Here is a 13,306-nt window from a genome sequence, read left to right on the forward strand (position 1 = left end):
GTTATCAGCTCTCTCAGGAGTGCAGCTGGGTGGGTCTGGCCCCAGGTGTGGCAGCACAAAGATCATTTCCAGCGTTGGAAGGAGGGGCAGATCCTCTGTGTGGCTGTTTGAGAAGGCCAGTGGCACAGGTCTCCTGCAGCTGACATGCCCCCCTGTCCAAGGGCCTACATTCCTTACCAACGGCTGCAGTCCTGCCCCACTCGCAGGGCCTACCTGCACGCCCCTCCCTACCCAGCTGCACTGAGGTGGACCCACACACTTCCAAAGTTCCGTGTGGGCTTGCTTGTTAGTAAGGCCAGTCGCTAGGGTGAGTTGTCTGCCCTGGCTGAGCTGGATGAAATTGGTGCTCTAGTGGGTGAGGCAAACCCCTCTGCTAACTAGGGGAAGAAATCCAGTGACGTCTGCTGGTGTCTGTGTCAGCACACCTGCACTAGGTCACAATAATGGCCTTCACCGGTGTCTCAGTCCCTGGGGAGGTGGTCCCAGACACCTCCTGCGTCTCTGGGATGCATTCAGAGCTTATCCAGTGAATCTCTTTTGCCAAAGGACTATGTATCTTTGGTGATTTTGTGTTTGTTTTGGGAACTGGTGAATCTGTGCTTGGGCCCTTTAAGAGCAAGCTTTTCTTTCTCTTATGTTAAATAGCTTTTCTGGGGGTATCCCCCATTTGTTTTAATAGCCAGCAAAGCCAGGTATTGTGACACTTGTCTTGGTTGTACTGAATTCAAAGGCTGCTTATTGTGGCATAGCTCTCCCGCTCAGATACCCTGCGCCTCTAGGAAAAGCTTTATACCTTAAGATTGCTTTCTGCCATGAAGCCCTGCTGGTAGAATATTGTTTTTTTTCTCAGCAGAGGGGTTTTTCTGCCTCTTCCACTTCTGTCAGTGTTGTCCCTTGTTGTGGGGGTTCTTTTTATCCAGTTTCCAGTTCTCTCTCAGAGGTAATTGTTCCACAGATAGTTGTAGATTTGTTGCGTCTGTTTGAGGAGGTGAGTTCAGAGTCCCCTTACACTGCCATCTTCTGAGCAATCCTCTTGCATTTCTTTATTGGTGATGTTAAACACCTTTCATGTACCTGCTGGCTGTCTGTATGTCTTCTTTGAAAAAATGTCTATTCAGATCCTCTGTCCATTTTTTAATCAGATTGGTATTTTTGGTTTGTTTTTGAGTTGTATAAGTTCTTTATATATTTTGGATATTAATCCCTTTATCAGATATATGATTTGCAATTATTTTCTCCCATTCCATAGGCTGCCTTTTCATTTTGTTGATGGTTTCCTCTCTGTATAGGAGCTTTTTAGTTTTGTATAGTCCCACTTGTTTATTTTTGCTTTTGTTGCCTTTACTTTTGGTGTCAAATCCAAAAAATCATCATTAAGACACATGCCAGGGAGCTTACCTCCTATAGTTTTTTCTAGGAGTTTTATGGTTTCAGGTCTTAGCTTCAAGTCTTTAATCCACTTTGAGTTAATTTTTGTGATTGGTGTTAGATGGTGGTCCAGTTTCATTCTTTTGCATGTGGCTGTTTAGTTTTCTCAGCACCGTTTATTGGAGAGACTGTCCTTTCCCCATTGTGTATTTTTGGCTCCTTTGTCATAAATTAATTGACCATATATATGTAGGTTTATTTCTGGGCTCTCTGTTGTGTTCCATTGATCTATGTGTGTCTGTTTTTATGCTAATACCATACTGTTTTGTTTACTATAGCTTTGTAATATGGTTTGAAGTCAGGTAGCATGATGCCTCCAGCTTTGTTCTTTTTTCTCAGAATGGCTTTGGCTGTTTGCAGTCTTGTGTGGTTCCGTTACAAATTTTAGAATTGTTTCTTCTATTTCTGTGAAAACTGCCATTGGAATTTTGGTAGGAATTGCATTGAATGTGTAGGTTGCTTTGGGTAATATGGACATTTTAGCAATGTTAATTCTTCCAGTCCATGAACATAGAATATCTTTCCATTTATTTGTGTCTTCTTCAGTATCTTATAGTTTTCAGTGTATAGGTCTTTCATCTCTTTGGTTAAATTTATTCCTTGGTATTTTATTCTTTTTGATGCAGTTGTAAATGGGATTGTTTTCTTAATTGTTTGTTCTGATAGTTTGTTATTAGTATATAGGAATGCAGCAGATTTGTGTATGTTGATTTTGTATCCTGCAGCTTTACTGAATTCATTTATTCTGACAGTTTTTTGGTAGAGTCTTTAGGGTTTTCTATATGTAGTATCATGTCATCTGCAAATAGTGAGAGTTATACTTCTTTCTTTCCAATTTGGATGCCTTTTATTTCTTTTACTTTCTTAATTGCCCTGGCTAGGACTTAATACTATGTTGAATAAGAGTGAGCATCCTTGTCTTGTTCTTGTTCTTTACAGGGATAGCTTTTAGCTTTTCACCATTGAGTATGATGTTAGCTATAGGCTTGTAATATATGACCTTTATTATGTTGAGGTACATTCCCTCTCTACCCACTTTGTTGAGAGTTGTTATTATAAATGGATGTTCAATTTCAAAATTGTATTTCTAATGGGCCTATTTCTCTTCAGCAGGCATATGGCTATGGTCCATACAGTGGTGCTTACCCGCCAGGGACTCAAGTTGTCTATGCTGCGAATGGGCAGGCTTATGCTGTACCCTACCAGTACCCGTATGCAGGTAACTCATGCCAGCTTTCCATTCTTTGTTTCTCTTCATTTAGTGGGTAGATCAGTGAAGCCTGAACAATTTTTATTTCTCAGTTTAAGGATAAACGAGCTATGTTTTTTGGTTATAGACCACACATCACTCTGCTACTATGCTTTTTTAAAAAAAATAAGTAGTATGTATTTTCACTGTTTTACAAAGCTGGAATAGGCTTGATTTTTAAAACTTTGCTATTGTATCCAGATTTGTTTCCAAGAACAGAATTTGTACTTACTAGGTTTCACTTACATTAAGAAACTGCCAAACTAAGAGGCCCATTTTAAGGGATAAGAGATAGTCTTTCTCCTGTTTTTTCCTTTTGGTAGCATCCTTTAAAATTATCACTACCGAGGTGATGTTTCATTTTGCAAGTGAAGTACAGGCCTAGAAGGCTTATATTTGTTCTCGGCTGTTGATATGCTTCTGTCCGTTTTCCACCTCACCTGAGACAAATTGTAGGTGCGAGTGACTGGCCTGTGAGTAGCATCAAGTCCTGGGCGCAGCCGGGCCGGGGGAGGTCTTTAGGGTTGAGGTACAGGAGAATGCTGGCTGTGGGTCTGGAGCCTACAGCCAGGATTAGGGTACCAGAGCCACCTGGCTGATGGACTGAAGAGCAATGCCACACCCAGATCCACTGAGCAGGTGTAGTCAGGCAGGGGCAGGTCACAGTGGGCGTGGCATGTCAGTGACGCTCAAGAGAATGAGCTGGCGAATAGACTGGAATGGGAACCCAGAGCTCATGGAGAATCAGGAATCTGAGGGGGCTTAATGCAAGCCTAGTGCAGTGTCTTAACACAGAAGCAGTAGAAGGAGAATCTGTTATCAGCAAGGGAGTAGTCACTGATATTAATGCCCCAGAGAAGCCAAGCTGCTATAGGGTCTCTTGATTTGGCTGGCCCCAGAGCCAAAGTGTCCTTCTTGTTAGTGGTGCTTACTTTGGTTTCACATACATTAGCACCTAATACAAAGAGAGAGTTTCTCGACTCATCTACTCCTGGAATCTGATGCAGTTCATTCAATTAGCATTGACTCAATGATTCTGCCTTGCTTGACTTTTTTCTTGTCAAGTTGAAAACTAATAAAATAATGATGCTAAAAAATGAAATATTTGTCCATCCTCTGATCCTAGCACAACTATTTTTATTTGAATAACTTTCCTTACATAAAATAAATTCTTCATCTTTGTAGTCTTACATTACTTTTTGCATTTCTGTTCTCATTTTAAAATTTTATATATTTTGTTCAGAGTGCTACATAATCTTCATAAGGATTTTTAATCATTGAATATTAACATATTGGATGATATATTATTAGTTAAGTTTTCTAGTAGTGGCTGTTTACTTTTGTCTTTTCCTTTTTGCTATCGTAGATATTGCTTTGAACATCTCTAATCATTTTCTTTTTTATTCCTGTTAAATATGTATTAGGATACATTTCTGATTTATGTATATTAAATTAATATATTAAAGAGCATAGACACTTTTGTTTCTTTTGATACCATTAAAAAGTTATACAAGTTTTTGGGGCCGGCTCGGTGGTGTAGTGGTTAAGATCACATGCTCCACTTTGGTGGCCCAGGGTTCACAGGTTTGGATCCCTGGCACGGACCTACGCACTACTTGTCAGGCCATGCTGTGGCGGCTCCCATGTATGAAGTAGAGGGAGATGGGCACGGATGTTAGCCCAAGACCAGTTGTCCTCAGCAGAGAGAGGAGGATTGGCAACAGAGGTTACCTCAGGGCTAATCTTCCTCACCAAAAAAAAAAAAGTTATACAAGTTTTCAGACATATAAAAGTAAGGACAGTAGTATAATGAACTATCATTTGCCCGTTACCAGCTTCAGCAGTTACCTAATTAGGGGCTAATTTTGTTTCACCTGTACCTCCTCTCCCCACCTCTGGATTATTTTGGGGGAGATCCAGACTTTCTATCATTTCATCTGACAGTATTAAAATAAGTCTTGATACTGTTTTCCAAGTTGATTCCCAGAACAGTTTACTAATTTATAAGGCCACTAGGAGTTAATGATATACTGATTTTTCTATAGTCTCATAAAGATGGCCTATTTTTGTGCTCTAAACGTTTTTGTGTGTGTGTGTGTGTGTGAGGGAGATCAGCCCTGAGCTAACATCCGTGCTAATCCTCCTCTTTTTGCTGAGGAAGACCAGCTCTGAGCTAACATCTGTTGCCAATCCTCCTCCTTTTTTTTCCCCAAGGCCCCAGCAGACAGCTGTATGCCATAGTTGCACATCCTTCCAGTTGCCGTATGTGGGACGCGGCCTCAGCATGGCTGGAGAAGCGGTGCATCAGTGTGCGCCCGGGATCCGAACCCAGGCCGCCAGTAGCGGAGCGCGTGCACCTAACCGCTAAGCCATGGGGCCGGCCCCAACCAATCCTCCTCTTTTTGCTGGGGAAGACTGGCCCTGGGCTAACATCTGTGCCCATCTTCCTCCACTTTATATGGGACACCGCCACAGCATGGCCTGACAAGCGGTGCATCGGTGCGCTCCCGGGATCTCAACCCGGGCCGCCAGCAGCGGAGTGCGCGCACTTAACTGCTACACCACAGGGCCGGCCCCCTCTAAAAGTTTTGATAATCTCATTATGTCTAGAGGAGAATCATCACATTGCTTTACATTTCTTTGATGACTGGCAAAGAGAAACATTGTATAATTGTTTACAAATTAGATTTCCCTTGGATGAATTATTTTTCTTTACCCATTTATCTTGGGGTTGATGGTGGGTTTTTAAGCCCTAGCCTACCTGTAGATAGAGCCTGCCTCTCATTCAGCCCCCAGGCCACAGACTGGGGTCATGCTTTCCGGTGTCCATAGAGACCCTCGGCGTGCCTAGAGCTGGTTAAAGACCTTCTCTTCAGTATGATTGGGACCAGCGGTCAGTCAGCCAATTTAAAAAGTAAAAAAAGTGCTGTGTATATGTTATAAATATTCTGTTTTAGTTTGTCCATGTTAGTGGACACTTGTTTAGCTGTCTTTTGATGTGGGCTTGAGGTCTTTGGTTTGAGTTGGTTCCTTTGGTGGGAGTCCTCTGTCTCTGTCTTGTAGAGGTCCTACTTATGACACATCATTGCACAGCAGTGTCCAGGGCATGTCCCAGAGCAGACCTCTAGATTTGGTGATTGTAGGCCCCCCTCCCCCATCTTTTATAATTTACTCAATTCCTTGGTTTGATAGTAATTTACCTGCCTTTATTTAGTCTCTCCTAAAGTATCTAAGTTGTCATAGAAACAATATCTGCCTTTTTTACATTCACATTTTGACCATTTATGTAAACCTTAGTTAAATTAGATAATTAAAATAAGTCTAACTTGGAAACATCCACAGCTGACTTTGGCAAGGACCCAGGTCTCTGGCAAGAGCAGAGGTAAGCAGGAGCTGTAGGAAGGTGGTCTCTTGGTCACGCGGTGAGGGATTCCTGCAGTGGGACCTACAGAGTGAATGCAGATTTAGATTTTCCAGGGGATCTTTCAGTTAGGTCAGCTTAGGAGTTCCTACTGTATTACAGTTCACTACTTGGAGTTGCCTAACTGAAAATTTTTAAATTTCAAGGCTGTGAAAGTGAAGGCTTCAATTCACCAGTTTTGAGATTTAAACATTGCATAAAAAATCATTTGCTTCTAATCCTATTACCTGTACTTGATCAGCCCTTAGGTTTATAATGGTCTCCTTGTACTACTCTGTGGCTCTCATTTTTCTTTCCCATCGTCCTCCATTGTATCTGAGGCAAGAGTGGTCAGGAGCGCACACTGTAGCCCCAGTGCCTGGCCTTGCGGGCCCTTACTGCTCTTAATCCCTTTGTGCCTCAGTTTTTGCCCATCTGTAAAGTGGGGATAATAGTAAACTCAACTCATGGGTTGTTGTGAGGATTCAGTGAGTCACTCCATGTAAGTGCTTGTGACACTGTAAATGCTTAGACTGGGAAGTGCTTACAGATGTTAGCCTTCATTGTTGCTATTGGTTTCACTTGCATTCTTCGTCCACATGGACTCATTGCTATTGGATTAGTCTCGAGCTCTCCTAAGGTTGAACTGTGAAAAGGAATAGCGGGTCAAGGATGAAAGTTAGCACTATTTATATGTGAGCAATTTTAAAGCTAATTAGCTATTAGACAATATAGCTGTGAAGTATAGAAGAGAACAAATAATATATTTCCAGTTGTAAACTTTAATCATGCAAATTAAATATTAAATTTGTTTAAAGTTTCTTTTTAGAAGTTTGTCCTTTAACATAAATATTTTTCCCCATAAAGACATTATGATTAAAAATGAAGAGCAAATTATATTAGCAGATTTAAGGTTTAATTTAGGAATAGTTTACCTGAATACTCAGAAGCTACTTAGCTTTTCAGTGGGTTTTTCATTTTTAGCTTTCTATGGGGATTCTTGACACTCCCATCATCTGGAGGCTCTGTGTATCTCCCATGCTCTCCCCCGTCTACCCGTCATCCTGATAAGTGTGATGTGGAGGGCTGAAGTAGAAATTGGAGGCTGGAGTTTGCAATTTTGTTAGGATTCTGCTCTTTGTAGTGTTTGAGACTTTGGACTGTGGAAAGCTGCCCATTTTAATTTTCTTTTAGTGCGATCTTAGAAATGGCGCTGTTCTCACTGGGCCAAGTCTGGTCACCTTAGCCTGAGGCTGGGGACAACTAGGGAGCACTCATGCAGCCACCTCACCACCTCTCCTCGGCTACTCTGAGAAAGGTGCCCAGTCGAGTGGGCCATCTTTTTGAGTGAATGTTGGATTCACAAACTGCTCCTCAGAGGTCTATTTTTTCCTTCTGTTTTAGGACTTTATGGACAGCAGCCTGCCAACCAAGTCATCATTCGTGAGCGCTATCGAGACAACGACAGTGATCTGGCGCTGGGCATGCTGGCTGGAGCAGCCACAGGCATGGCCTTAGGGTCCCTGTTCTGGGTCTTCTAGAGTCCTTAAAGTCTGGATATGCATAGCTTCTGACACCCTGTGTGCAATAATATAATTTGCAGGGCATTTCTGTTTGTGATAAATGTTTTTAATAATAGTTCTTTTCAAAGTAGTGACATCATAGTTATAACTAATCCGTAGAAGTACCACAGAGAAGGCGTTGGACTGCTGTTTAGCTAAAACATGGACTCCTGGGGACACTGGCTCATTTCAAATTTCCTTATGGAACTCTCGGAATCCTTTATTTGAACATACCAATTAGGAAAGGCATTTTCTTTTTAGAGGTAGATGTAGTGCTTAAGGGATAATTTATGTTTGTGTTAGGCTCGTTAGTAATATGGTGATCTATGAGTGAGTGAGTGAGCGTGGCAAGAGAATCTGCAGCTTCTTTCAGTTGAACATCAAACCTTGAAACCTCAGACAGAACTGGCTGCTTGTTACTTCAGGAGTCTAGGCTGCTGAGCTGCCAGGGGACTTCCCCGAGGCAGGGATGTGATGTCCCCACAACGTGTGGGACCTGCAGGCCTCCAGCAAGGTGACTGCTCAGGATGATGGGGGCAATTCCCTCTTTACATTGATGCTTCTTTTATTATTACTTGTTTGTGTTTGGTAGCAATCTTTGGAAAATACTCCAAATTAGAAATTGACTTGAGCCTCAAAGTTTTAGGGCTTTATCCCTTAAAACTTGAAGAAGGCAAAACAATTACAAACAAGTATGTAGAGGTAGATTTGCTTTATTCAGAAGCATTATGTTTTTACTGTCTGCTTTGAGTATTTTTATTGCTGCCTCAGCCTGCTTAGAACTTATTTTTCTACTTGTTGAGGAAGTAATATTAAAAGAATGATGGGGAAGATGGAACGAGAGCTGTAGTTACAGTGTTACTGGTTCAGGCCTTGCCGGGATTGCACTGCACAGAGGATGCACCTTTTCTGCTGTTGAAGAGCAGTTTCCTGTCCTGTGCAGGACTGGGGCACTGTGGCTGTCCCCTGAGCCCTGGGGTGTGTGTGGAGCCCCGGTGGTGGCGTGGTGCATGCCTGTGGGAGACACTCAGGTTATAGAAGGGAAATGAGGCCTAAGGACGTGAATGACCTCAAGATATCACTCACCGGACCAGGGCACCAGGTGTGTTTTTATTTCTGACTCAGATGTCATAGAGAAGCCTAAACCATTTAATTTTGAGCCCCAACTATGTGTGAAGCTTGGGAAAACCCACAGTACTGCATTTCTGTTATTTCTTTATATGAATTTTTAAAGCTCTTGATTATTCCAGTTTTCTGTCCTGCATGCTTTAGAAAATGTACTTTTATGAAGGCAAATTAGCACAGTGAAGGTCCTGCCCCTCCGCTCCATGTGACCCTATTTTCCATAAAATACACTCCTGGTAGCACAAATGCTGTTTTTTACTCTGTGTGTCCAGTTAAATACATACATCCTCTTTTGTTTTACTGGTCAACGACTCCATCTCTGAGGCAGACTTAAATAGATCTCCATGTGAGGCCAGATGCCAAATGAACTTTGTGGTGACTGCAGGTCTGTTTTCCCAGCCAATTCTAGTGAACTTGTTGACACTGGAGAGTGTGTTTCCAGCAGAAAGGAAGTGTAATTGTCATCTCTTTGGATATTGACATGGTGGAAAATTGCCAGATGTGATGTACGGTAACACTGGTTTTGATGGTTAAAAATGTTACTTTTGTGATTTTACATACTATGTAATAAGAATGGCTTTGTTCAGATGGTAATCATTATTAAAGCTGTATGCTTTACTTACAAAATATTAAACTGAGTTTTTAATGTTGCATTGGGGTATTAATTTTGAACTTGGGAGTTACTGGAATCACAGACTATTGAGTTATGTCACTGAAATGCCCTTGAAGCAAACAGTCTCCCGGTTTTCCCCTGGCTGCCCTCTGACTGAAGGGGGAGAGCTGTGGACTGAAGCTTGGGCACACATGTGTGTGCCTCTGTCTTCAAGTCCCTGTCCCTGGTAGGGCCAGCCCCATTGAGCAACCATACTTGAGACTGGAAGTTCACTGTCAACTAGTGACTAGATCCTGACGTGAAATGCATACCGGGTGTAAAGGTGGGCTGAGATTTCATTTCCCTGGCCCACCTCCCGTAGATGCCAACCTTTTGATTGCCTCACTTAGGTAATCCTAAATCAAGAAGTTCGGTGAGTTGGAAGGAACTTGTTGGGTTTGAGTAAGCATTTTACTTCCATGTGCACTTTTAAATAATGTACTTGGAAGAAGTTGGCCATTGACATTGTACACATGCCAGTCTGATTGTTTTTTAGCTCTGTTCTTTTAATTCCTGGAATTAATTTTAGGGTCTTAGGTAGTAAAGAGGAGGGAGAGACCAGAGGCTGTGTTTTCAGATCACCATCTATGAAACAGGCCAGACCAGGACTCAAGATCTGATCATACATCAGAAGGAGAAGTTCCTGTAGTTGAGACAGAATGACCTAAGTTTGTTTTCTACATCAATTGTGATCCTATGTAATCTTTCTTTCCCCTTCCCAGTTTATGTAGACACAGGCATGGAATTGCAGTTCCGTTTTTTCCCTCTAGAGTTGATCTTTTTTCTGATTGCTTCCTTGTCTCTTGTATTCCGTGTGTTCACAGAACCTATTTTTCCCTGTATATGAAAATTGTATGTTTATAAGTGAAAATGTTAATTCAGTAAATGATTGTTAACCTTAAAGCATGTTTCATTGTAACTTCTGTTTTTTAAAAATTTTATTTGTTTAAACTAAAACAAAACCAAAAACAGTTCACCCATTTCTCCCACTCTCCACCCCCCACCCCCCAACTCTGGCAACCATCAGTCTGCTTTTTAAAAATTATTTTGTAGTGATACACTGTCAGCTTTTTCTGCTGCATCATGGGCAGTGAGAATGCCATTTACTGAGCATTCCCTAAGTGCTAGGGAATGTATTGTCACATCAGAAAACAAGGACTCATTGAATTCTTACAGTAACTGTAAGGCAGGTATTATCCAAGCTACACTGGATGAAACTGAGGCTCAGAAGTTCAATACTTTTCTCAGGAGCACACAGGTAGTAAGTGAAACGGGTTTACATGTGATGTTAAAATGTGTTCTTGGGGCTGGCCCCATGGGGCAGCAGTTAAGTGCGTGCGCTCTGCTGCTGGCAGCCCGAGTTCGGATCCCGGCGTGCTCTGATGCACTGCTTGTCAGGCATGCTGTGGTGGCATCCCACATAAAGTGGAGGAAGATGGGCACGGATGTTAGCCCAGGGCCAGTCTTCCTCAGCAAAAAGAGGAGGATGGGCATGGATGTTAGCTCAGGGCTGATCTTCCTCACAAACAAAACAAAACAAAAACGTATTCTTTATTCCTATGCCACGGGCATTTGTAAGAGTATAATTTCCATAAGAACAGACGGGTGGGTGGCATGTGTAATCTAAGGCGACTATTAGAAAACTGACACTACCTTCCTCAACCAGATACACCTGACAGTGTGGGTCCAATAACTTCTCCACTATCTGGGTACATGCTTTGTGTTTTTGTTTTGTTTTTAAAAATAATTTTAAATTTACTTTAGTTACCTCAGTTTCCTCTGGGATAGCTTTTCTGTTTGTCTCACCTGTTGCAGACTTTGGTTATGGTGATATGTGGTTGCCTGTTAGAGTTTAAGATGAGGAGTCTCACTCCAGAAGCTCTGGGTCTCTTGGTTTCTTTCTCTAGAGAAGAATCCTTTCCTATTTTGCCTGGAGTCAGTTATTCTGGATGTGGGGGAGGGGAGACACTCCTCACGGTCGTTGCAGCCCTCCCCTTTCAGCCTGACTTTATTCCTATCTTCTGCTGGCTGGGCCCCTGCTGTCTTTGGCTCTTTTTTGTTTTTTAATTTAATTTTTTGAATAGGTTATACATATACATAGCTCCAAAATTAAGAAAAAAGAGGTTCAGTAAAGGGTCCTCCATCTGCCTGTTTTCTGACCTCTCTTGGCTTAACTGCTGATCCTGGTTTATTGATCCTCCATGAGGTTCTTCATGCATATGTAAGGCAGTACAAAGATACATCCTTATTTTTCTCTCTTTTTTACACAAAGTGGTAGTATGTACAACAGTGTCCTCAGATTGTTTGGTCTCAGGATATTTTTACAGTATTAAAATTTTGAGGCCTCCAAAGAGCTTTTTTAATGTAAGTTATATCTATCAATATTTGCTATATTAGAAAATAAAATTGACAGGTTTAAAAACTTAAGAAAAACGGTAAACCTATTGTATAGTGACATTTTAAAAATAGAATTTATATAAAATATTTTCCCAAACAAAATCAGTGAAGCAAAGCATTCACATTTGAACAAATTTCTTTAGCATCTGGCTTAATAGAAAACAGCTGGATTCTCCTGTCTGCTTCTGCATTCAGTCTGTTGTGGTTTGTCTTTTGGTTGAGGTACAGAAGGAAATATGGCCTCACGTACATGTGTAGTTGGAAAGGGAGGACCCAGCAGATCCCCTGAAAGGGTCTAGGGCACCCTCAGGGGTCCTTGGATCAGACCTTGGAAACTGCTGATGTATGCTGTCTTGTACCTTATTTTTTTTTAATCACTTAACATATCTGAGGTATTTCCATATCAGCACATAAAGAACTTCCTCATTCATTTTATTTGTCCTATAATTTGTCCAGTGCCCTTTTGACCTTTGCTGTTGCTAACAATGCTGTAATGAAAGATATTGTATAGAAGTTACTCATCCCAGTGTGGCGCTCTTCTTGAAGGTGTTGTGTTCTCTTTGGTCATGTGGAGCTAGTGGATGACAAGGTTTCCTGGAGCATAACTGCCCGTGTTAGTCTGCATCCAGGATCACACCGAGACCTGGAAGTGTGAGTCGGAGATCTCTGTATGTGCAGAGCTGACTGCTGTGATGTGCCACCTCAAATCTCAGGGGCTGAAGGCCTGAAGCTTTGCTGTTCAAGTCCCAGTCCACTGGTTTGCGTATGAGGGGAGACCTGCTCCAGGTGGTCATTCAGAGAGAGCAGCTTCTTCCATCTGGTTGCCTCGGAGTACTGCGTGGGAGGTTCTGCATGTTGCTGGAAGAGAAAGATGTGAAGACAACAGCAACTCCGCAGCGTGCCTGTGGTGCTTAAACTTGTGCTCACATTCCAGTGATGAGAGCTAGTCACATGGCCCTGGCTGCAGGCAAGGGGCTGGGAGCTGTAGTATAAGTTCAGGAGGAAGCCGCTCTGGCCATAGCTGCTGATCAACATGCAGTAAATGGTAGATAATGATGGTCAGCTATCTTCAACACTCGATGGAAGCCAGGTTTATATTTGACCTCATTTGCATAGTATTTACTGATTAGTAAAGTGGGTGGTTGCAAATTACATGTAAATTGTTGGTTCATACAACATGTCATTTGGTCACAGATTCTTTTGCTGTTCAATTATTTCTTTCCCTACTTAACCACCTGATGTGCGGGTTTGGACCTAGAGAAGGACGTTCACCCTTTCCAGCAAGGAATATAGTCATTTCGTTCATTCTTTTTTTTCTGTTGAGGTAACATTTGTTTATAACATCTAAATTTCAGGTGTACATCATTATATTTCAGCTTTTCTATAGACTACATTGTGTTCACAGTTTCCATCTGTCACTGTATAAATGTCCCCCTTTACCCCTTTTGCCCCTCCCCACTCCCCTTCCCATCTGGTAACCACCAATCTGTTCT

The 13,306-nt window shown here is 42.0% G+C and overlaps 1 protein-coding gene across 5 annotated transcripts in view; it reads left to right on the forward strand.

Moving 5' to 3' along the window:
* Positions 1–13,306, forward strand: part of PLEKHB2 (pleckstrin homology domain containing B2) — a 156,929-nt gene that overhangs the window by 49,512 nt on the left and 94,111 nt on the right. For 2 of the 5 annotated variants that reach the window (XM_058548716.1, XM_058548717.1), the window contains one exon: positions 2,539–2,647. In XM_058548716.1, the coding sequence (XP_058404699.1) occupies positions 2,539–2,647 (109 nt within the window). Of the gene's footprint in view, positions 1–2,538; positions 2,648–7,481; positions 10,320–13,306 lie in introns of those variants that run through there. The other 3 variants (XM_058548720.1, XM_058548719.1, XM_058548718.1) reach the window with 3 other exon arrangements.

This window comes from Diceros bicornis, chromosome 10 (genome assembly GCF_020826845.1).
Source record: "Diceros bicornis minor isolate mBicDic1 chromosome 10, mDicBic1.mat.cur, whole genome shotgun sequence".
NCBI classification, from domain to species: domain Eukaryota; kingdom Metazoa; phylum Chordata; class Mammalia; order Perissodactyla; family Rhinocerotidae; genus Diceros; species Diceros bicornis.